Source organism: Papaver somniferum, chromosome 1 (genome assembly GCF_003573695.1).
Source record: "Papaver somniferum cultivar HN1 chromosome 1, ASM357369v1, whole genome shotgun sequence".
NCBI lineage: Eukaryota > Viridiplantae > Streptophyta > Magnoliopsida > Ranunculales > Papaveraceae > Papaver > Papaver somniferum.
The window spans coordinates 152,179,924-152,204,096 of NC_039358.1; the positions used below are offsets into that span (position 1 = coordinate 152,179,924).

The 24,173-nt window shown below is 38.5% G+C and overlaps 3 protein-coding genes and 1 non-coding gene across 4 annotated transcripts; 2 read left to right on the forward strand and 2 right to left on the reverse strand.

Annotated features, from left to right (window-relative positions):
• The first annotated feature begins 23 nt into the window (after positions 1 to 23).
• Positions 24 to 5,553, forward strand: LOC113304601 (FHA domain-containing protein DDL-like). Its single transcript, XM_026553748.1, has 11 exons — positions 24 to 196; positions 383 to 1,005; positions 1,391 to 1,422; positions 1,691 to 1,748; positions 2,068 to 2,125; positions 3,705 to 3,797; positions 3,965 to 4,079; positions 4,206 to 4,253; positions 4,386 to 4,431; positions 4,545 to 4,615; positions 4,758 to 5,553. Exons 2-11 carry the CDS (start codon positions 403 to 405, stop codon positions 4,795 to 4,797), a joined length of 1,164 nt encoding a protein of 387 aa, XP_026409533.1. The 5' UTR covers positions 24 to 196; positions 383 to 402; the 3' UTR covers positions 4,798 to 5,553.
• Positions 5,554 to 6,168: 615 nt separating this feature from the next.
• Positions 6,169 to 6,241, forward strand: TRNAK-CUU. The gene has a single exon. It is a non-coding gene; the product is annotated as a tRNA-Lys (tRNA).
• Positions 6,242 to 6,903: 662 nt separating this feature from the next.
• Positions 6,904 to 7,828, reverse strand: LOC113304610. The gene is made up of 2 exons (XM_026553757.1): positions 7,407 to 7,828; positions 6,904 to 7,302 (listed from the first exon to the last, which is right to left on the reverse strand). The coding sequence occupies exons 1-2, from the start codon at positions 7,725 to 7,727 to the stop codon at positions 7,129 to 7,131; spliced, it is 495 nt and encodes a 164-aa protein (XP_026409542.1). The 5' UTR covers positions 7,728 to 7,828; the 3' UTR covers positions 6,904 to 7,128.
• Positions 7,829 to 22,648: 14,820 nt separating this feature from the next.
• Positions 22,649 to 24,130, reverse strand: LOC113304620 (sigma intracellular receptor 2-like). Its single transcript, XM_026553766.1, has 2 exons — positions 23,720 to 24,130; positions 22,649 to 22,950 (listed from the first exon to the last, which is right to left on the reverse strand). The coding sequence occupies exons 1-2, from the start codon at positions 24,038 to 24,040 to the stop codon at positions 22,936 to 22,938; spliced, it is 336 nt and encodes a 111-aa protein (XP_026409551.1). The 5' UTR covers positions 24,041 to 24,130; the 3' UTR covers positions 22,649 to 22,935.
• Positions 24,131 to 24,173: the final 43 nt, after the last annotated feature.

The following is a 24,173-nucleotide window of genomic DNA, read 5'->3' on the forward strand; positions in this document are numbered from 1 at the left end:
GAACCTGTAGTTATTCTCGTTTTAGCGGAGGGGGCAAAAAGAGTAGTTCTCTAGTGCTAGCCAGTTCTAGGCGGTTAAGTAAGGTTTTGCAAGTCCAGACCGAGAAAGAGAGTGAGAACTGAAAACCAGAATCTTCCATATGGTGTAGTACTACGAAGCCAACACCGCGTTATCCAGGGTTTCTCTGCACACATTAGTAAGTTCTTCAATCAGTGATTTTATATTCATGTTTGTTTGCCAGTGATTTTCTGAACATTTTAGGGTTTTGAGTTTTATTAACCTACATTGAATTTTTTAGTCCTCATAATGTATGAGTTGTTTCCATAAAAGACAGGCGATTCCTTCAATTTGGCTATGTTTCTAACCTTTGTTGTCGAATCAGGTGAATAATAATTTGTGTAAATGGATCGAGGGTCTGATTCTGATTCTCCTGCAAAGGGAAGAGGGTCTTCTAGAAGGAGGAGTCCAGTTCAAAGAGAAAGATCTCCTGCTCGACGAAAAAGCTCTCCAAGAACTAGGTCTCCTGTTAGGACCAGTTCTTCTCATAGAACTAGATCACCTATTAGAGAAAAAGATAAATCCTCTAGTCGCGGCAGGTCTCCCAGGCACGAGAGCACACGTACTCAGTCTCCAAGGACTAAGCGTCTGCAAAGAGCTCAAGCAGACATGGAGGTTGATAGAGAACGTGAAGGCAGACGGTATAGTAGTAGTAGGGAAGGAGACAAAGAGAGGCACAAGGAAAGAGGTGGAGATAGGGAAGGCGATAAAGGGAGGCGCATGGAAAGGGGTGGGGATAAGGAAGGTGATAAAGAGAGGAACAGGGAAAGAGGTGGAGATAGAGATGATCCTCGTAACATTAGGGAGAGAAGGCCGAGGGAAACTGAAAATGGGGGCAACTCTAGATCAAAACACAAGCAGTCTACCTCGCCAATTGATCGAAGCAACAGGAACAGAAACGCTTCCCGCTCACCTCTTAAGTGTTTGAGGAGCAGAGCACACGACGAGGTGTCTGGTGATATCTAATACTAGTTACTTTATCTTCTTGTTTTAATTTTACTATCACGTTTTACCTGAAGAAATTTCCTGAGACTTAAGGTACCACTTATACATGTGTTACTTTGACAATAAACAAAAATATAAAACTCGAAGTATCTAAACTGTATCGGGAAAAAATTGCTACTCCACTTAAAACTTGAATTACTGCTCAATCGCACGCAAGTTGATTTTTGACAAACTCATAACAGCCTTTTATTCAAGTTCACTATTTTAATTCTTTCAACTGATGTTCAGCTTAATTTTGTTACATCATAATAATGCTGCTTGAGTTCTTTAGTTAATGTGATGCTTGAACTATGACCTGATAATTGATTATCCCTTTATCCTGTTTCAGTTACCTAACTCAGAAGGAGAAGACCATCGTGGGTAAGTTTCTCTTCCTTCAACAATATCACTTCTCAATGAGTTGTAAAATGCTGCTTATATTTATGTTCCTAGGGATCTTGTAAAATGGCATGAGGTAACTTGATTGTGATAGTCTTGTCTTCAAGAGGCTCTTTGTGAACTGGATATTGTAATGCTTTATAGTTGGACCAACCCTACGGTATCTGTTTTCTATTTTACTGAAATAAGCAAGAAGTATGTGGACATGTTTTCAAGAAAATATAGCTGATAAGCTCTCTTTCTTGCACAGGGATGAGGGTGATATTTCAGTCGCCAAGATGAAGGCCGCTGAAGAAGCCTTGGAAAAGGTAATACTTTCTCCATGTTGCCATGTGTCAATTCATAGTGCCCAACGTATTACCCTGCATTTTTGTGACAAGCATGATTCTTGTGAATATAAAAGTGACGTAAATGAATACCTCGAATTCATTGTGATTTTTATTGAGTGGAGTGGCTAGTTTGTTTCTGAAAGCTATTAATTTTTTTTTTTACTGGCATGATGAATTTATTGAAGATAAAGGAAGTCTTTTTGAGGTTGGATGAAGTCATTTGGGTTTGATGTTTTCTGGAAGATGAGTTAGGCAGCTTTCAATCTTTCTGACCTTACATAAATTTTTCCGATTTCAGCAAAAGCCTTCATTTGAGCTATCTGGAAAGCTTGCAGAAGAAACTAATCGTGTAAAAGGTAAGATATTTCTCTAAATATATATGTTACTCCTTTGTTTCTTTCCCATTCAATTTTAATGGTAGTGCTGTAGATGCTATTACATTTGCGGTGGTCATTCTTAAGTCTCTATTTTTTTCTTCAAGTCACAAAAGCAATATGAAAACCAACATTCTTTATGAGTTTAAACTAGGTATCACCAGGCCTTTGGCCTGGGCTCAACCGCGCCCATGCACCTTCGGCAAGTGAACTTTGGGATTTTTCAAATCCCCTTGGTCCGTCGAATGTTCAAGATTATGTGGATCTTTGGCATGTAGATTCGTAGAGATATACAATAATTTAGAGTTTTGACGAATCCTTGGTGCACTAGTTATCATTACATACTCCAACATTTAGACACTTACAAAATAAGATGTAATTGAAAAATGCAATAGGAAAACAGGATCATACTATATGGTTCCTAGAAGTAGACGCCAAGAATTACAACAAAGAGGAGTGTGTATATTAGTCGGGAAAGAAACATGAGCATTAACAAAGAAGAAACACCTTTTGGACTGTTCAGATGTTTCTTGAGCTAGTACTCAGAGTGTTTATTGTTGAAAGCGGACAGCTACGTTGGACTGAAATTGTGTACGACCCAATGGTCGTTATTATATGTTTGGATTGAATGGGAAATGTGCTAAAAAAGCCTGACATAGAAAAGAAAAATAGGTGCAAGAATTTGTATCTTTGAAGTAATGCTTTGTAATCTCACTACACTCGTTGCTCTCTCAGCCCAGTGCCATACATTGTACATATAAACACCTATTCTCTTTCTCTCTTCAAAGTTTAAACCACTGACCTAGCTGATAATATCACTTACCACTCGGATCTCTCTCGATTTCCTGGTCAGCAGAGTACTCTCTCCCATTAAACTAAGTTCTTGATGTTAACATATTTATTTCATCATCACCGGCAACTATCAACTGGATTACACATAGACAGTATACATAGTCAAGTTCGGGTTTAAAGGTACAATGTAGTGGATACTAACAGGAATTTAATGATTTGAAGAAAAAAAAAAGAAGAGGGAGATTAACTTCACCAGAGAAAGAACTGAAATTTCATTGATGGTTTTGAGCTAATCTTGATTTTCCAGTGGTTTTTGTGTTTTTGGTGGAGGAATCAAGTTCGTTTGATTCGGATTTTCTACTGTATTTTCTATGGAGAATGTAATACAGATAGGTATCGAATTTGTTATTATTCCATAGAATTATGAATCTGTTTTCATATATATAGACTGGGTGGAGAAAGAGTTACTGGGAATAAAAGAAAAACTGGTCGGGGCTGGGCAGAAAACAGGTTAAGGGTTTAGTCAGTGGGCCGAGGCATAATTGCCGAGCCGTCGTTTGTTCTCGAGGATGGACCAAGGCGTAATCTAAACCGTCTAAAGACATCAGCTAATCTCATCCGTCCTTTGGCCTATCATAAGCCACCGTCCTATCCCATCCGTCCTTTGATTCAACCGTCCAGTCTCGTCCGTCCTTTGGCTTATCATAAGACAAGACAACGTTTTTTTTTTCAATATAGTTGATTAGTTAATCAAAGCTTCTTCTTTCAGGTGTGACACTGCTCTTTACTGAACCTTCGGATGCTCGCATACCAGATGTAAGATGGAGGCTTTACGTCTTCAAGGGTGGTGAAGTGCTTAATGGTAAAATTTTCATATTACTTTCAATCTCATTCTCTCCTTTTGGGCGTTTATTTTTTTATCAAGTTTTTAATACATGGTAATAAGATTCTTCTTGAAAGTATTTTAGTTCCTTTAGCTGAACACCTTTTTGTTTAGTTGTTTTATCAACTTAAATGTCTGATGGACAGATCCCTTATACATACACCGAAAAACTTGTTACCTTTTTGGAAGAGAAAGGAGGGTTGCTGATATTCCTACAGACCATCCCTCCTGTAGCAAGCAACATGCCGTCATCCAGTATCGGTAAGTTTGAAACTTAAAAGTTTTCCTTTTGTTTTCTTACTCGGTAATGTCCTGCAAATTGTTGTTCTTCACTCTTTCATGATTTTTCTGGAGCATTTCAAATGTTGTTTGTTTTGAAATTTTCAGGCTAGTAGAGAAAGAGCAACCTGATGGCATGTTAAAAAAGAAAGTTAGGTAAGACTGGTGTAATGTTACATTTTGTTTTTGATTGGGGAAGATTGATAAGATATGTATGGCATATTGTTGTTGTAATTTTTGATTAAATAGACCTCAGATGCTAACCTTTGTCTTTGTCAATTGTCATAGCCCTTACATAATGGATCTTGGGAGCACGAACGGAACCTTCATTAATGTAAGTCAGTCCCAATGTCTCTCAATCTGGTTTTATATTTTTGCTACTGGCTTCGTGGCATTTTTATTATTTTTGCAGCAACTTCCTTTTAACACTTCACTTTTCTGGAGCAGGATGATCGCATCGAGTCCCAACGCTACTATGAGCTAAAGGAAAAAGACACGATTAAGTTTGGTAATAGCAGGTACACAGCTTTACCTTGAAAGACCACCTTATTAGAAAATATTTTGATTCTTGTATCTTTGAAAATTATCCTACCCTTTAGACTAATATGTAACTACTTAAAGTTTTGATTACTTTATTCCATCTTGCTGTTGGTTTTGCAGTCGAGAATATGTTGTGTTGCACGAGAATTCGGCTCATTAACCAAGTACTGCATCAGCACTACTCTGTGTTCGGTTGGTAGACGCGGATTGCAATGGGGATTTTCTGTTTAGACGAACTTAGATAGTCTTGCCATGTCTTCAAGTGGGACCAGGAAGGTACAGATGTTTGAGATACTCTTAAACAAGTCTATGTTTTCATTATAAATCAGTTGACAACCGTAACGTCCATTGTTAAGAATACTTTTTGCGTTTTGCTGCCCTCTATAGCTGATTTTCGACACTGTTGATTCTTAATATAGCTCAGTTTAGGTAATTTGAACTTCCCGCAGTTCCTTGTTTTGTATGTATCGAAGTTTTTTTTTCCCGGCAAAACACAAAAATCGATTGAGAAACTGCTCACTAAAAAAATCCAGCAAGAGGTACCACAGGTTAGTTCATCAAGCTCTGATGCAGGAGTTGATCTCAGAAGAGGAGGAAGCTTAAAAGGAGATTTTGCAAGGAGTCTCACAGAGTGATGACCTGGAAAAAAGACAAAAAAAAAGGAACTATTTTTGGGTCATGTGTGTAGTGTTGAATTTACTGCCATTGTTTGATGAGAAGATTGTAGGTGGGTGGTGTTTTTCACTCCATTGTTTTTGTTCTTTGTTATATGTTTGGGAGGGCAGTCCTTTTTGATGGTGAGGTCTATCCAACCAGATAGAAGAGACTCAAACATGATTAGTTAATTCATCTGCTTATTAGTTATTGCCGACTGACCAGCTAACAAAAGACTTTAAATAAAACATTTTTTGTAAAACATCTTTTTATTTATCCCCTATACTCTCACCCAGTGGATGCCAGTCAGTCGACTCAGTTCATGTGTATTGATATTTTCATTTGGTCTTCTTGGGTATTTCAGTTTTATGTTCCCTGGGGCCATGTATTTGTTTCTGTTACATATCAGCCATTTGTAAAGCCATCACCATTGTAATGTCAAGTAGGTTTTGTGCGACCTAAACTGCTATTTGATTCACAAAGCTAATAGTCAGCAGCTTCTGTTTACATATCTATTACAGTATGTAAGTGGGGATCAGGAAGGCAGTGAGTGTTACAGTTGTACATCGTTATAATGACCTGGCTATAGTTCTGAAACATATCCTGGGTACAATCGACCAGGCTTGGTGTGGTGGCTTTACTTGGAAATAATGCGTATGGCCTTCGAGAGGAGAAATGGAAACATGTCACAGCGTCAATTCCAACGTATAAGAATCCATGATGAAGATATGCCAGATAAAATTGTAAAATCAACGGACCATTCAAAGAAGCTAAGACGTGCATATTCGGTCCAAGAAAAAGTCTGCATCGCAAAGCCCTAATACCCTGCCAAGCTGCTGGTGCCTGACTTCGGTGAAATTACTTTTTGTTGCAAGTTGCCCGTCTAGCTCAGTTGGTAGAGCGCAAGGCTCTTAACCTTGTGGTCGTGGGTTCGAGCCCCACGGTGGGCGTTGAATTTTTATTTTCATGCATGAATATCTATGTGCCCCCACAGCCTATTAGTGTTCTGTACTTCAGCATTGCTTCACATCGTCCAAATTTGCAGATCCTCACATCCTCATAAAACTTACTTTGAATTAATGAATAGGCTTAACAGAGCAAAACTACGCAAAGGCTTGTGCATTGAGCTGGCCTTGTTTCTTTTTTGAGATTAAAACTGTAAAAATGTGTCAACTTCCTTTCTCCATGAACAGGTTGCTACTAGCTAGCATTCTATATCAACTTCATTTTCGAGACTAAAACAACACCATTATATCCACCGCATAAGAATTTATCATCTGTTAAACCACGACTTCATTACAATTTATAAGCTAATCTATTTAAGACCATCACAAAACCATACATTTCTGATTAACGCTAAGTTCAGGGAATACTGCTAGTTACTGTGCCCAATTTGCAAGTGACGTGGTAAAGAATATAGTATCTGAAAATGGTTGAAGTACTGCTCTCTTTCACATAAATCAGCAGAGAAATCTATCCCAAAATTATATCTGAATAGCAATATCTGAAACATTACAATGTTCTACTAACTAATCAACCTATACTGAAATTAGACTAATCTGACATCATATTCCCACACAAATGATTAGAATGCTGAAAGGAACAACTAATATCCGATTCAACACCCAGATCAGATTCAAATAATTGTTAGATCAATTATATCAGAAATCCAAGGGTACAACAATTCATGCAAAAAGAAAAAATTGAATACCCACAACTGAGGTATCTCCTCAATACAAAGAAATGAACACAACAAAAATGGTAGAAAATGGGAGCAGAGTCTAAAACTAAAGTACCTGACATAAAATGAGATACAAAGAACTCCAAATCAAATGAATTAGGCCCTCTTTTTTCTAGCACTTGCTGGCCTTGTAGTGAGATTAACTGTTGATGATTTGGTAGTCAGCCCATTCAGAATACAGACTATAGCAAAAGCCATGAAAGGTGCATAAATATTCACAACCCTGGATGAACCCTTTTCTGATCTAATCAATTCCGACAAAATTGCAACCTAAATAAATCAAAGAAATACTGAATCAGTATTTATATATCTCGAATCAAGATTAGAAAATTAGCGTAATTCAATAAATTTATAGGTTTTGGGTAAGAAAATACCATGCCAGTAGCAGTGGAGACGCCATAGATCAAGCAAGTCTTCTTAACCCATGATTTCTTGTTGACGATTCCATAGAGATTAGCAATACAGAGAGGCCATTGAAGAAGAAGTTCAACCCAAACAAGTCCAACGAAGAAATGGGGTTTGTCGGAAATCAAATAATCATTGTTTTCTTGCGCGTAACTTGATTTTAAATCGACAAGGACTTTAGGGAAGAATTCAATAGGTAAAATTGTTTGCCCATCAAATAATGGAGCTACAATTGAAATAAATAGAAAGTAAATGAAGAGTAATCCATTAGTTAGCTTCTGCAAAAACATCTTTTTCTAAAATCAAAATCTCTCTCTCTAATCTCTTTGGTAGTGACGAGACGACTGATGATGATGGATATATTTGGGAGCTTTTGGTTAAAGCCCATAAAGGTTGACCATATCGTGCGGAGACATGGTGCTGTACCTTCCGGTATTATTCGAACTTGATGCTTAGACTAACCCCTATGGGCTAGATATTTAGCTGCTAAATTGGTAATCCACGTAAGATTGATCAGCCTCCTAACCCTTATGGAAAGGCCAATCTAATCGAAAAACGCCTAACGATTCGGCGTTAAACGCCTAACAATTTGGCGTTTTTGAAACGCCGAACCAAGCCGCGTTGGACCTTGTCAACTATGGTTTACAATTTACGAATTAAATAGAGCTCAAATATCTATATAGAGTACAAATTAAACCAATAATCATGATAGGTAGTGATGGTGACTACTTCTTAATAGCTATAGTCTACAGCTTACGAATTAAATAGAGCTCAAATGTCTATATAGAGTACAAATTAAATAGTGCTCAAACAAATAAGGCAGAGATGGTGACTAGTAATTGTCTGATCAGCTATAGTTTATAGAGTAAGAAAGAGTGTTAGTATTATATTTATTATTATTAGTTTAATGAGATGATAAGTGACGCATCAATTGTGTGTTGCATATGAGAGAAATAGAGGGGGTCTAGCGGCTCTAGCCTAGTAGTCTAGTGAGAGGATAGTTTGATAGAGTAAAATATGAATTGTGAAAAGTGACGGGTGAGAATTCAAAATGATAACCCCTTTTTATTCGGCGTTTCCCTAAAATATTCCTCTAACGCTGAACTATTCGGCGTTTGGATCACTTTTTGAATGCCGAACGGTTCAACGTTTCAAATTCGTTGATAGTTGGATGGCGAGCATCAGGTAGGAAAGAGAACTCTCCACTATCACTATTAACTTTTTTCCAACACTTATTTTTTGATTTGCAATACTTTTTGACCAATCTAGCACTCAGAACTAGCCCATAGGGGTTAGCCTTAGAGGTTAAGAGCAGGTTGGAACGTGTTGGGTGGATGGGCAAATGTACTCGTCCACTATGGAAAAGACTTTAAGCGGAGGAGTCTCTCTGGTTTTCCCAGCGGCCAAGACTTAAACGCTCAATGTCCGGTTTATCGTTTTCACTGTGTGTCTATGGTTTTGCAGGATACTGTGCATTGTCTGGTACATCTGGAAGGATAGATGTAACTTGATCTTTCAAAATATCAAACCAAATGCTAATAATACTACAATAAGAGTTCAGAATCTGGTTCAACAATGTAATGTTTCTGTTGCTTCTACTAGGCTTAACAGAAACGAACAAGTGCATATCAAGCATTGAATAGCTCCTGAAAAAGGATTTGTCAAGATTAATATGGATGCATCTTATATGTATGACATTAAAAAGGGCAATGTTGGACTGATTATTCGTGATTGGGCAGGTCACACCTTAGGAGTCAAAGGGATAAATCTGGATGAGGAAGTGGACGCAGAGTTTGGGGCAGAATACTTCGAATATTAAGCTTTGCAGTTTGCAGTGGAATGGATAGAAGATTTAGCTTACAATAATGTGGTTTTATGGATTGTGTTTATGTGGTGAACTCTCTTCACAGTGAGGAATCACAGGTTCACTAGTTCAATCACCACTTACTCTCAACAGTCAAGAACAAATTCTCTAACGCAAATTTTTAGTTTTGTAAGGTAGTTAATCGGTTAAGTAATAATGTGGCTCATGCACTGGCAAAAAAAGCCAGGATTGAAGCAAACAATTTCTGTTACGTAGACAATTATCTCCCTGACATTGTCAAGTGGATGGAGGAAGACTATGTAACCTATTTTTAACATCCAATGAAAATTTCTATTAGTATAAAAAAATAAAAATTGTGGCAACAATTACCCGAGACGATAACCTTGTCTCTTGTTCCTCACCAATATGCTTTCACAATGAAACCTTAGTTTTTTACCCTAAAAGTTATACAAGAAAAAACTCTTTTTTCTCTCTACAATTGTATTCGCTCACAATTTTCTTCACACAAATTATACAAGGCCTAATTACCTATTTATATAGGTTATGAACTTGGCCACCGAGAATCCTAGCCGGTTTAGGAAACCCCTTCCCTAAATGATCACGGCTAACCTAAAGTAGGAAACTAATTAGTCTTCAATAACTAACAATCTCCCACTTTGAAGACTTATTGATTATCTTCCATTCTTCAACTTTGGATTGACGGTGCTAAAACATCTTCATGTCAGCGCGGCTCCCCTCCCAGATCCTCATTCTAAGAGATCAACCAAAGCCTTGTAGCGAATTTCTCTATTTTCTTCAGAATTCATCTGATAAACCCACTTGTTATGCAACGCCTTCTTACCTCTAGGTAATTTTGCTAACACCCATGTGTCATTCTCCTCAAGTAAATTCATCTCATCATCCATAGCAAGTTCCTACTTGCTTGACTCATCAACCGCTAGTGCTTCTTTAATATATTCAAGTTCACCTTCATCCGTAAGTAATAGATAATTCAAAGCATACCTTGGATTTGGTTTCAGAGTTCTTGACGATCTTCATACTTCTTTTGGAACTGTACGAGTGACTCCCATTGAAGCAGAAGTCCTTTCTCCTTGTACTTCTCCGCCATTAGCAACATCGTGCTCTTCTTGTACCATATTTTTTCCATAAACATCATCAATATTGATATACAATTCCATATCGACGTTGCTTGACCTGACATATTCAACTTGTGTTGTATTCTTGTCCTTGTATAACTCATCCTCATTAAAAATAACATCTCTACTTCTAATAACTTTGTGACCCTGATAGTCCCAAAGTTTATACCCCAAAGTGTCATTTCTGTAACCAAGAAATATACACTTCTTTGCTTGAGCACCTATCTTAAACCTCTCACCGAGACTAATATGAACATAAGTACATAACCAACACAACAAAAAACTTTCAAATAAGAAAGATTCACCTTTTTTCCGGTCCAAACCTCCTTCGATATCTTCATATCTAATGGACTACTAGGTGTCCTATTAATTAGATAAGCAGCCATCTACGTTGCATGTGCCAAGAATGTCTCGGGCAAACCAGACTGCAACCTCATACACCTTGCACGTGCGTTCAACGTCCAATTCATACTATCCGCTACTCCATTCTCATGTGGCGTCCTTGGAACCATCCTCTCCAAACGAATTCCATTCATAGCACATAAATGTAAGAATTCTGTTTTTTCATACTTACCACTGTTGTCTGACTTTAAACACTTCAACTTCAAACCAGTTTCTGTTTCAACCAAAGCTTTCCACTTCTTAAACACTTCATACACCTCGAACTTATTCTTCATGAAGTAAAGCCACACCTTCCTTCAGTGATCTTCAATAAAGGTGACATAATAATAGAACCCGCTGTGAGATGCAACATCAATTGGTCCAAACCTCCTTCGATATCTTCATATCTAATGGACTACTAGGTGTCCTATTAATTAGATAAGCAGCCATCTACGTTGCATGTGCCAAGAATGTCTCGGGCAAACCAGACTGCAACCTCATACACCTTGCACGTGCGTTCAACGTCCAATTCATACTATCCGCTACTCCATTCTCATGTGGCGTCCTTGGAACCATCCTCTCCAAACGAATTCCATTCATAGCACATAAATGTAAGAATTCTGTTTTTTCATACTTACCACTGTTGTCTGACTTTAAACACTTCAACTTCAAACCAGTTTCTGTTTCAACCAAAGCTTTCCACTTCTTAAACACTTCATACACCTCGAACTTATTCTTCATGAAGTAAAGCCACACCTTCCTTCAGTGATCTTCAATAAAGGTGACATAATAATAGAACCCGATGTGAGATGCAACATCAATTGGTCCCCATACATTGCTATGAACCAAATCAAGTTTCACACTACTCAAGTATCTTCCTCCTCTGCTGAAACTAACCCGTTTTTGTTTTCCAAGAACACAGTCTTCACAAAAACTCATATCAACAGACTTCACCTTTGGTAGATAGCCTCCTAAACACAAAATCTTCATGTTCTTCTCACTCATGTGCCCCAATCTTCTATGCCATAAGTTAGTGTCTTCACCACTACTAGCCACTGCTAAAGTAGTTCCATCTGAAGTTCGGTATAGAGTACCGACTCTAAATCCATGAGCAAATACCATAGCTCCTTTCTTCACTTTCTAATTGTGTTTCGTAAGCACAACTTCACAGTCATCATCACAAACTTGGCCCACAGACACTAAGTTTTTCTTCAAATTCGGAACGTGTCGTACATTCTTCAATTTCCATGTCAAACTGTTGACTTTCAAGATCACATCACCCAAACCAATGATGGCACATGCTTCACCGTCACATAAGAATACTTGGCCACAATATCCTTCTTTATAAGAGATCATAATACTCTTATCACCCGTCGCATGGAAAGAAGCTCCCGAGTCTATAATTCAAGACTCATCTTGCTTGTCCTCGGAGAGTAGTAGAAAACCTTCGGTAATCACCTTCTTGTTATCCACAAGGACCTTCACCGGTTCCACAGTTTCAACTACGTTGACCTCTTCTTGATTACCTTTGTTTCCACCATTATTAGCACCTTTGTTTTCCGGACAATCGCGTTTGTGGTGTCATACTTTCTTACACGTCCAACACTCAACAACACCTCTAGGACGGGATTGATATCTCCCCTTAGACTCCCCTCTAGATTTCTATCTTGATTTGTTGTTGTTCTTCCTATTTGAAATCGTGCCTCTACCTTCTTCCTGCATACTTAAGGCCGAGCTTGAAGTACTGGAACAGTAATCTTGTTTTATTCTTCTCTCCTCTTCAGCAATAAACCTTTGATGAACATCATCAAGCTTCAACTTCTCGCTACCTGCGGAATTGCTAATGGTTGTCCTTGCAGTCTCCCAACTCTTTGGTAATGACGACAACAACCGTAAAGCTTGAACTTCATCATCAAAAGTAATACTAACTTTTGAAAGCTGAGAAATAATCGATTTAAACTTCCCAAGATGTGCTGAAATCGCTTTGCCTTCTTGCGTCTTCAGATTGAATAGTTGTTCACACAACATAATCTTCCCCGAGGATGATAACTTTTGATACAACTTTTCAAGTTTATCCATAAGATCCTTCGTACTAGTAACCTCTTGTACGTTATTGTAGACCTCCTCCGTTAGACATCTACGGATCACTGCTACACACTTCCGGTCAAGAACTGACCATCACCGTATTTGAGTGCTCCCTTTTTTGCAACTCCTTCTAATGGAACATCAAGGTCTTTCTCGTATAGGTAGTCTTCCATCTGAGACATCCAAAACACAAAATTTTTCCTATTGAAAACTTTAACCCCAGCTACCGTACCTTCGTTATTATCACCCATAACTCCCACTCCAATCGTACTACGAACAAACCTATGCTAAGAGCAACCTGGATCTTAACCTAAATCTCCGGTACCAGTTGTCAGGATTTTTATGGAATCACTAACAACCGCGGAATAACAGTATCTTGAGATATTATGTTGAATAATAAGTAAACCAAGCACAAGAAAGAATAATAATACGAGAAAGATAAATCAACTCACAAGACACAAGATTTATAGTGGTTCGACCAATACATACAACGTGTATATATTGTCTACGTCCACTTTGAGCCGCACCAACTCAATCCACTATGAAGAAAAATGATTACAACGTCGTGTGAATCCCAGCAAACCATTGGTTACACCGCAACAATTACCCGAGATGATAACCCCGTCTCTTGTTCCTCACCAATATGCTTTCACAACGAAACCCTAGCTCTTTACCCTAAAAGCTATACAAGAAAGAACTCTCTTTTCTCTCTACAATTATATTCGGTCACAATTTTCTTCACACAAATTCTACAAGGCCTAATTACCTATTTATATAGGTTACAAACTTGGCCACCAAGAATCCTATCCGGTTTAGGAAACCCCTTCCCTGAATAATCACGACTAACCTAAAGTAGGAAACTAATTAGTCTTCAATAGCTAACAAATAGGTTAAAAGATTTTTTTCCAGTAGTGTACAAAGTGTGTAGAGACAAACATGTGCTACTATTGCAGACATGATTAGACAAGGAAGATGGCATGGAGAATTTAAGAAACTTCTTAATGCTAACGAGCAAATGGAATGAGACTTACTAAGAAGGTATCTAGGAAATACTTCTATGCTGTGATGATGAAGTCGAGATTATGGGTAAACTTAGCACTAAAAGCTTGTTATGACGCATTTGCAGGTGATATGCCGGATTGCAGTTTTCAGAAATACCTTTGGAAGAAGGATATACCAAATAAAGTGAGTTTTATTCTGTGGGCAGTTGTGACTACTCGTTTTCCCGCAGTCTACGTAATGTATACAGCTCTGAGGATTTGATACTAAGTAGTTTTGATACTAAGTAGTATTGATACCTCAATTGAACCGATATTGCCAAGTAATAAATGATATCTAAGATCTCAATGACAACGAAGAACACAATTTTAATGTAAAAGCTTCTAAGTTATCATGAGACACAAGAGATTTACGTGGTTCGACATTTGTCCACATCCACGGGGTAATGAGTGCTTGTTTTTGTATTAAGTTGTGATGGTTACAAAGACCTTAAATGCTTCCCAAAGTAATAGAGAGAACTCAAGTTGAAGTAAATACTTAAGTTCTAAACATTAAAGAGGTATAAGCTTAAGACTAGATCTTCTCTCCTAGATATTGAATGCCCTTAGTTTGTTGGTGAAGCTTGATATTTATAGCTCATCTTGCTCCAGGTATATCTTTGCTTCCTCTGGGTCCATCATCTGCTGATATACCTTTCGTACCAATGGTACCTTCGTCCACCGCGTACTTTCTCCAGTTATATTTCGCCACCTCATCTGGCCCACGTTCCTTCGGGAACTACCCAACCTTAGTACAGGTTGTACCTTCATTCAACGCCAGCTTCTGCCAATCGGATTCTGCCACGCTTTCTCTCTCCACGTGCCTAGATTCATGCGTGAAGATAAGAGATTTGAGCATTTAATGCTGATTGGATGCGTCATCTACCTCTGTCCCCTCGCAAGCTGACTCTATATAGACTAGGCTTTTCCCTTCTTTATCTTGATCGTTCACGCCTTCATTCTTGGGATGAGATAAAGTAGATCTGCCGAGGTATCCCTTGTTACTCAGGCTTCTCTGTTTAGCGAAGGATACACAGTTAGGTATATATGCATCCACTAAGATCGTGACACGTGCTCCACAGAATATTGGTATTCACAGTTTGCCCCTTTTCTTTCATCTTCTACCATTTGGTAGAAGTGGAAGAAAACTTCTGTTACGCCGCCAATTTTGCACGTACCGATTGGATGGTCCCTACATGTTCTTTCATGCAATAACTTCCCCTTGAATTTCGGGACATCCAAATTTTTTGGATTTTCCAGCCGCCTATAAGAGGGGAACAAAGAGAAGGGAATTTTATTAACTCCTTTTCCTATTCTTCTTCGAACTGTCGCTCTCTATTCCTTTTATTGAGATACTCTTTTGCTGCTAATTGCTCCCCTTTTTCCTTCGATTCTCCGCGTGCTTTGGCTCCACTGTGTCGATCATACAAGTAAGTGATACCCGTATTTGGTCTTTATTTTCTCCATGCTTGCCCCTGTTGTATCGTGATCGGACTAGGAGATTTATTGATGTTGCTTATTATGCTTGCATGTGAGAATTCCTGCTTTCTTTTGCTTGTTTACGCTGTATGGGAACTTGGGTTTTGTTCCATTTTGATTTTTGATGATGGTTTCGGTATGATAGTTCTTCGCCTGCAACTTTGATCATGTGATCAAAGGTTTTTGATTTTCCCCCATGATATGTTTAGACTGTCCCCCTTTGGTTGGTTAAGTGAAACCCATGCCCAAAGTTCGTCGGTTTTTTCCCCCAATTCACTTTTGAATGAATTGCAATCTCCTTCTTCCATTGTTGATGGAGATGTTCTTCCTGCTGGTGTTAGGAATCATGAGACTTCCAAAGAAACCTACGCGTAAGGGTCCAAAGATATCTTCGTCGGCTGATCCTCCTCCGCGAATGGATCATCCTGATGCTACGCCATCTCCTCCTCCTGAGGATTCTGAGGTGCCTGCTGGTACTGAGGTGGCTACGATCGCTGAGGAGGAATTTGTTATCGAGGATCTTCCACCTTCTCCTCCTCACTATGAGCTTCAGAGGCTCCAACTGCGTGACAAGGACAGCTTTGCTCATTTGTATATTTATGAGATTACCAAGTCTTTTCGCCTTCATAAATTCGATATTTTCTTCGTCAATGGCCCTGATATTCTCACTGAGTCTCACATTCGGGATTTCCCTTATGATGAGAATAATCTTTTGATTAGCGTTGGCCAATTGGCCGCAGGTATGCTTCTTCCTCTGTATAGTAGAAATGATCCTTTCTATTATGACGTCTTGTCCACCAGGGATGACCCGGCAAACAAGACTCAGGTCCGATGAATTTACCAGTATACAAGTAATTACTGGCGTGCCCTTCGCGAAAGCTGGTATCGTAGCAAGGGACATACTACTTTGAAGTCTTATGACCCCTTTGCTGAAGGGAGATCTAAGCAGGAAGACTATACCCCTGCCAACTTCAATGCTACGTATGCTGATGCTATTCAAAAAAGCAACCTTCTTCCTTGGAGTGTTGGTCCTCGTCGTATTCATGTTACTTCTAGGCAGATTTGGGAGGGTAATATCCTTCGCTTGCTGGAGGAGATTGATAAGACTGGTTTGACTACCTCTCTTATTCTGCTAGGCTGTCTTTGCCAAAGTCTGACCGCATTCGTCTTGATCATGATGATCGTTGGTCTCGTACTCCTCTTCGTGTGGTTGGTCCTTGGGCTTTGATGTATTTTATATATAGTGGTAAAAGTGGTTTGATTCTCAGACTTGCGAAGGATAAAATATAGACTTAAATTCTAAAACTAAAATAGAAAACTCACTAACAGTTATGGCAAACACTGACAAAGTTGATATCAATATTAAAAGACAACTTAGGCTAAGATTCCACTATTTTTTCAAGTTCAAAGTGATTTAATCCAATCTTTATATCTATGCAATTTTCTCATTCAATTTGATTCTAAAACATTGCAACAAGTAGATTTTCAAAAGAAATAATTGTAAATATCAAGTATGAAGCATCAAAAGTCTATACACTAAGCATACTTCATCAAAATAGATCACAATCACTCAAGTAAAAATCATATTCAATTATAGCTCAAGGAAAATAATCATAATCATAATTGCAATAAATAGATAAAATTGAATATACCACTTCTTGTTGGAAAAATAGCTTCCTTTATCGCCTCAGCAATGGGGTTTAGCTCCTCATGTTAATCACTTGCTCAAGATACATGTTTGTTGCTCAAAATTTGATTAAATAGAAGAGAAGGTATGAAGCAGCGTGTTTGAATATACTAGTTTTTAGGCCTTGGATCTCCTTCCGCATTTTCTCCATTTGCTCCATGACCATGTTCACATTGTGAGCATCTTTGGAAAATGCTTCGTCGTAGTAGGTTTGAGAGGGATTGTATGTTGAATCTGTTTCATCTGGATCATGGTGCGCTCTCATTGCTCCCTTAGGCTGATTCGCCTTTGGTGGGTTGAGATCCACCCTTCGTCTTCCTGAGATAGCCCCATTTTCACGCCTCGGTTGTGGAGGGTGAGTTTGGGAACCTTCGACTTGTATGTCTAACATACCTTTGAGGTTATGGTTCTCTTGGGCCATCTCGTGCATTGCATCTTCGTTTTCTTGTTACGGAGTAACAAAGCTGCTATTTTGTGCCGCCATTTGGTCTTCGTTGTGGGTTCCACACCCTGAGGAGTGTTGTCTGCTGGATCTTCAGAGTTTTCCACTCCTTCCTCTATAATTGACGTGTCTGGATGTATCTAAATTGGAGTTAGGTTCCCCAACCCTTGCCCCATAGGAGTTAAGGTTCTGGGTAACCCTGCGTTGGCCACAGGTGGCTTCGTAGCTGTAGCATGCTCCGGTAATGGCATGTCGTAGATTGGTTGATCTCTTGATGTTTTCCCCATCCCTTCAGAAGGAATAGGTGATTTGTTAGCAACTGTTCTTATTGCTATTTCGCTTTGTCCGTCCTCCGCTTCATTCCTTTGGTTTGCTTGAGACGGCTTTTGGGCTCTCCCTCTTGTGATAGCTGGTCGTGAGCTTGTTGGTACATCAGTTGGTTTCTGCATGCCTTCGGCTTTGGTTATCCTGCGGTTACATAAAAATCGAAGAAGTCTGCTACTTGGGTACCTTCGTTAAAAGTAGCTATTAATGATCTGACACAGAAGACTGTTAAGCAGCTTTGTCAGAAAAAGGACTGAAATAATGTTTTTGACAGACAGGTATTAAATGCTTATGATATCCTTGGAAAATACAACCTTAAGATGTCGAAAACCAATGAAAAAAGGGGGGTGTCAGATCTTACGAAAAACAAGGCTATTAAATGCGTTGGAAGATCTTTTATCCTTAAAATTTTACTGAGATTCCTCTGTCAGTCAAAGGTTCTCAGATCTAAGATGCGCTTTGTTTAAGAAAGGTTATTTTAGTATAAAACAAACATTTTGGCGTTTTGTGAGTATGTTTTTTGAATGATTTGTTGTGGATCTGTAATGAGGCACGTTTTTAGAGGCTACGAACTCAAAAACATACACAAATAATGGATGAACGAATCACTAGAGAGTGAGATTCATCGGTGAAACACAGATCCCTTCGTTTCAGAAGATTTATAAGTAAAATGTAAAATTGTGCCTAAACTCAGGTTCGTGAGCAAAACACGGTGGGCGCCAAACTGTGACTACTCGTTTTCCCGCAGTCTACGTAATGTATACAGCTCTGAGGATCTGATACTAAGTAGTATTGATACCTCCGTTGAACCGATATTGCCAAGTAATAAATGATATCTAAGATCTCAATAACAACGAAGAACACAAGTATAATGTAAAAGCTTCTAAGTTATCATGAGACACAAGAGATTTACGTGGTTCGACATTTGTCTACATCCACGGGGTAATGAGTGCTTGTTTTTGTATTAAGTTGTGATGGTTACAAAGACATTAAATGCTTCCCAAAGTAATAGAGAGAACTCAAGTGGAAGTAAATACTTAAGTTCTAAACATTAAAGAGGTATAAGCTTAAGACTAGATCTTCTCTCCTAGATATTGAATGCCCTTTGTTTGTTTGTGAAGATTGATATTTATAGCCCCTCTTGCTCCAGGTATATATTTGCTGCCTCTGGGTCCATCATCTGCTGATATACCTTTCGTACCAATGGTACCTTCGTCCACCGCGTACTTTCTCCAGTTATATTTCGCCACCTCAGGTGGCCCACGTTCCTTCGGGAACTACCCAACCTTAGTACAGGTTGTACCTTCGTTCACCGCCAGCTTCCGCCAACCGGGTTTTGCCACGCTTTCTCTCTCCACGTGCCTAGATTCATGCGTGTAGATAAGAGATTTGAGCATTTAATGCTGATTGGATGCGTCATCTACCTCTGTCCCCTCACCAACTGACTCTATATAGACTAGGCTTTTCCCTTCCTTATCTTGATCGTTCACGCCTTCATTCTTGGGATGAGATAAAGTAGATCTGCGGAGGTATCCCTTGTTACTCAGGCTTCTCTGTTTAGCGAAGGATACACAGTTAGGTATATATGCGGCCACTAAGATCGTGAAACGTGCTCCACATAATATTGATATTCACAGTTTGCCCCTTTTCTTTCATCTTCTACCGTTTGGTAGAAGTGGAAGAAAACTTCCGTTACGTCGCCAATTTTGCACGTACCGATTGGGTGGTCCCTACATGTCCTTTCATGCAATAACTTCCCCTTGAATTTCGTGACATCCAAATTTTTTGGATTTTCCAGCCGCCTATAAGAGGGGAACAAAGAGAAGGGAATTTTATTAACTCCCTTTCCTCTTTTTCTTCGAACTGTCGCTCTCTATCCCTTTTATTGAGATACTCTTTTGCTGCTAACTGCTCCCCTTTTCCTTCGATTCTCAGCGTGCTTTGGCTCCACTATATCGATCATACAAGTAAGTGATACCCGTATTTGGTCTTGATTTTCTCCATGCTTGCCCCTGTTGTATCGTTGTCGGACTAGGAGATTTATTGATGTTGCTTATTATGCTTGCATGTGAAAATTCCTGCTTTCTTTTGCTTGTTTACGCTGTATGGGAACTTGGGTTTTGTTCCATTTTTATTTTTGATGATGGTTTCGGTATGATAGTTCTTCGCCTGCAACTTTGATCCTGTGATCAAAGGTTTTTGATTTTCCCCCATGATATGTTTAGACTGTCCCCCTTTGGTTGGTTAAGTGAAACCCATGCCCAAAGTTCGTCGGTTTTTTGCCCCCAATTCACTTTTGAATGAATTGCAATCTTCTTCTGCCATTGTTGATGGAGATGTTATTCCTGCTGGTGTTAGGCATCATGAGGCTTCCAAAGAAACCTGCGCGTAAGGGTCCAAAGATATCTTCGTCGGCTGATCCTCCTCCGCGAATGGATCATCCTGATGCTACGCCATCTCCTCCTCCCGAGGATGCTGAGGTGCCTGCTGGTACTGAGGTGGCTACGGTCACTGAGGAGGAATTTGTTATCGAGGATCTTCCACCTCCTCCTCCTCACTATGAGCTTCAAAGGCTCCAACTGCGTGACAAGGACAACTTTGCTCATTTGTCTATTGATGAGATTACCAAGTCTTTTCGCCTTCATAAATTCGAGATTTTCTTCGTCAATGGCCCTGATGTTCTCAGTGAGTCTCACATTCGGGATTTTCCTTATGATGAGAATAATCTTTTGATTAGCGTTGGCCAATTGGACGCAGGTATGCTTCTTCCTCTGTATAGTAGAAATGATCCTTTCTATTATGACGTCTTGTCCACCAGGGATGACCCGGAAAACAAGACTCAGGTCCGAGGAATTTACCAGTATACTGGTAATTACTTGCATGCCCTTCGCGAAATCGGTATATTTGGAAGGAGAAGAACTCTCGAGTTTTTGGTGGGAGGCCAAAATCGGTATACAAAATCATAATTCTTACTAAGCAGACGATGATGGTCTTATAGAGCTGCAACAAAGACACTTTGGTTGTAATCAAATTATGCACAATTGGGAATTGGTAATTCATTCATAAATTTTGTATGGAAAATATGGATATCATCTCAGGGTTCCCCGAACAGATTTGTCTATAGATAAAAAGTGTTCTTGACTGTTTCAGTGGCTATCTTGTTTGTATCGCGGCGTAATTAGTGGATTTCGAACGCGCAACAGCCTTATATGGAGTTTGTTATCTTTCATTAATTTCTGGTTGAATTACAAACTGTGTGCAGGCTTATTGGGTGTTTTTGGTTTGGGCAGTAGCATTCACTTCTCCTATGCGGTTTTTATATCTTCAACACAAGTCAAGGTCTCTGAATTTGCAGTCATAGATTTTTGTCCTGCAAATTGTTGTACTTTCGCGCAAATGTAGTGTTTTTTTTCGGTTGTCGACTATGAGAAGTATGTTTTGCAGCTATGTTGTCTCACTTCTGTAGTGAATTGCAGCGTTCTTGTGTTGTACTGCATCTCTTAGATACTGCTTATGTTTTCACTCTATTGTCTCTGCAAGGTCTTACTTATTGCAGTTTTGTTTCTTATCTTTGCAGTCTCTTAACTTATTTAGGAAACTAGACGATGTATCTCTTGTTTTCGTGTATTGGTTTGTCATTTTTTTTTATCTTAATACAACCTTTTTCTTTCGAAAAAAAAAAGTTTGACAAACTAACCACAATTTTGGATCCTAGTTAGTAAGTTCGCGAATTAATCCGTAAAAAATCGCATACTTATTGCCTGTACTTTCGGAACCCCGACTTAGATTCGCGAATTTCCAACCTAAAACGAATTATATATGTATCTACGAATTACCGAACCATACGGTCCGTACAATAATTTGTCACGTCATCACCAAACTATCATCTTATATCACATTTTTTACTTTTAAATCTTACATACATCAATATTAGTCCTACACAACCAACATATGTTTTATTTGATGATTATATTGCATATATCATATCTATAATTCCTTGAAATCGTAAAATCATAATACCTAAGGCGAGATTATGTTTTAAAAGAATGATTTTTTATTATGTCCTTATATATAGAATTTTGTGCGCCGAATTTGTATTCTCAAACCAAATTATAAAGACGCGAATGCCGAATCACGTCTCGTTGATTGAATAGCGGATTCGGGCGTACATTTAGCGTCCCGAATATTTCCGCACCCCGAATTGCTTGTTGGAAAAAAGGGTTCAAATAGAGGATGAAATAAACACAAAGAAATTATTGTATTCCTGACTTTCAAGGCTCGAATAGATTTCTTTTAGACGATTATTTCTACCCTCCCAATATCAATTGGCGATTGCAACAGGTATGCGAAATAATGCCTTCAGGATATAATGAAGTCCTTCAACAGAAAAATTGGATTCAAGGTTTGCACCCCTTTACCCAATCAAGAACACACTAGAAAAGTTTCTGATGATGCTTTAGAAAGAGAGAAAAACAAGTTGAATTTATTTCAACAGAATGGGAGAATACCTTCACTACTTATAGGAATATTCATGCCTATTGGAGATGCTTCTTCACTTCCAAAAAACACATAAGGTGTCTATTGGGAATGGTTGTGTCTTGTATGAACCATCACACCTATTAAAAGTGTCTCTTCATCTCCAACTAACATCCATTGTGTTTATCCTACACATAACACTTCCCCGTCATAGCGGCAAAACCAAAACAGAAAACCATTTTATTTTCTAAGATATTGAAAATATCCAACATCACTAACGTGGGTCTGGATTAATATTAGGCATTAACAGCTAAAGAAAATTCACATACTTTCATATTAGAGGAGAAGTAGATTTTGATTGAATGTCTTTACTCAAAGTGGTGAAATAATTGAATAGTTAATCAGAATATACGATTAACGTTAAAGGACAACAATAACATTAAGAAAGTGAATATGAAGCTCCACATCTAAGCCCTCTTTTTTCCTTTCATTGCAGAGGTTTTCATGACATTAACTGATGATGAATATGGAATCAGACCATTAAGGACCGAAATTAGAGCAAACCCCAGGAAAGGTACGTAAATGCTCAATAGTGTAGAAGTAGCCCTTGAAGACCTAATCATTTCTTACAGAATTGCAACCTACAAAAAGAGGTTAAGAAACACACATTATAATCAACGGAAAATAGGTCATTTGTCCAAATATTTTTAAAACATGATTCTAATGGACGAGTAAAAATTAGTATGGGTGAAATAGACACCAAAAGAATAGCAAGAATGAAACTGGATTCATCCTGTCTTAAACTCAAAAAAGACCGAGGATGAAACTGGATGCATCCTGATGTAAATTAAAAATAAGAAAAAATATTTGAAAATGGGTGGGATGAAACTGTTTACATCCTGACTATTTTTACAATCTCGTCCAGTTGAACAATATCAAATTTTACATGTCCTTTTCACCCAGAAATTATAGTTATTAGGTTGATTGACCAATTTTATGTATAATCAAAACCTTATAAAGAATTCAAAGAAAAAAAAAATCGAAAATCAAATTTTATATCACTTCAAAAGTAAAAACCACACTAACAAAACAAACAAGTAGTTCATGTCGAATCATCAAATTTGACGTAAATGAGCAAGTTGTTCTACCACAAGGACTAGAGTCAGCTGCATTTTGGCTGCACCCCTATGCTAGTCTTGTCCGAAAAAGGACATGATCGAGAACTGTTCTATAACTACCCAATTTAACACTCATAGTAGGTCAACCCCAAGTAGTATAAAGGTGGACAGATTGATCCAAAACTACTCTATCGCAAATTTGGTCCGCAGTAAATATAGTACATTTATGACTTGACAATGATTCTCCTAAAGTAAGATCGAGGGTTCCGATTAAAAAAAAAAAAAGACGTACCATGGATGTAGCGGTACTGACTCCATAGATCAAGCAGGTCTTTTTCACCCACGATTTACTTGCGAAGATCCCGTAGAAATTGGCAATGCATAGAGGCCACATTACAACGAGCTCAAGCCAAATGAGACCAACAAAGAAATGAGGTTTCTCGATACTCAAATAATCTCCATGTTCATTAGCATACCATGTGTTCATATCAATAAGGACATCCGGAAACAAATTACTTGGTAAACAACTTTGACAATCAAACAGTGGAGTTACAATCACCATGAACAGAAAGTAAATCAATAGTAACCCATTCATCAAATTTTGAAGACCCATTTTCCGTTTCTCTAGTTTATTTCTCTTTCTTTGATGCAGTAGAGTAGACTTCTGAATCTCAAGGCAGATCCATCAAGTTAATATACTACTAGTTTGACCCGTCCTACACCGTCGATTATGTTCTACTGTTATT

What these genes read in the sequence shown, in the direction of transcription:
- LOC113304601 (XM_026553748.1), top strand. Translation starts at nt 403, where the DNA reads ATGGATCGAGGGTCTGATTCTGATTCTCCTGCAAAGGGAAGAGGGTCT. An exon ending in GGAGCAGAGCACACGACGAG is followed by an intron (nt 1,006 to 1,390) that starts GTGTCTGGTGAT and finishes ATCCTGTTTCAG; the next exon opens with TTACCTAACTCAGAAGGAGA. An exon ending in AGAAACTAATCGTGTAAAAG is followed by an intron (nt 2,126 to 3,704) that starts GTAAGATATTTC and finishes TTCTTCTTTCAG; the next exon opens with GTGTGACACTGCTCTTTACT.
- LOC113304610 (XM_026553757.1), bottom strand. Translation starts at nt 7,727, where the DNA reads ATGTTTTTGCAGAAGCTAACTAATGGATTACTCTTCATTTACTTTCTA. An exon ending in TCTCCACTGCTACTGGCATG is followed by an intron (nt 7,303 to 7,406) that starts GTATTTTCTTAC and finishes TGATTTATTTAG; the next exon opens with GTTGCAATTTTGTCGGAATT.
- LOC113304620 (XM_026553766.1), bottom strand. Translation starts at nt 24,040, where the DNA reads ATGGGTCTTCAAAATTTGATGAATGGGTTACTATTGATTTACTTTCTG.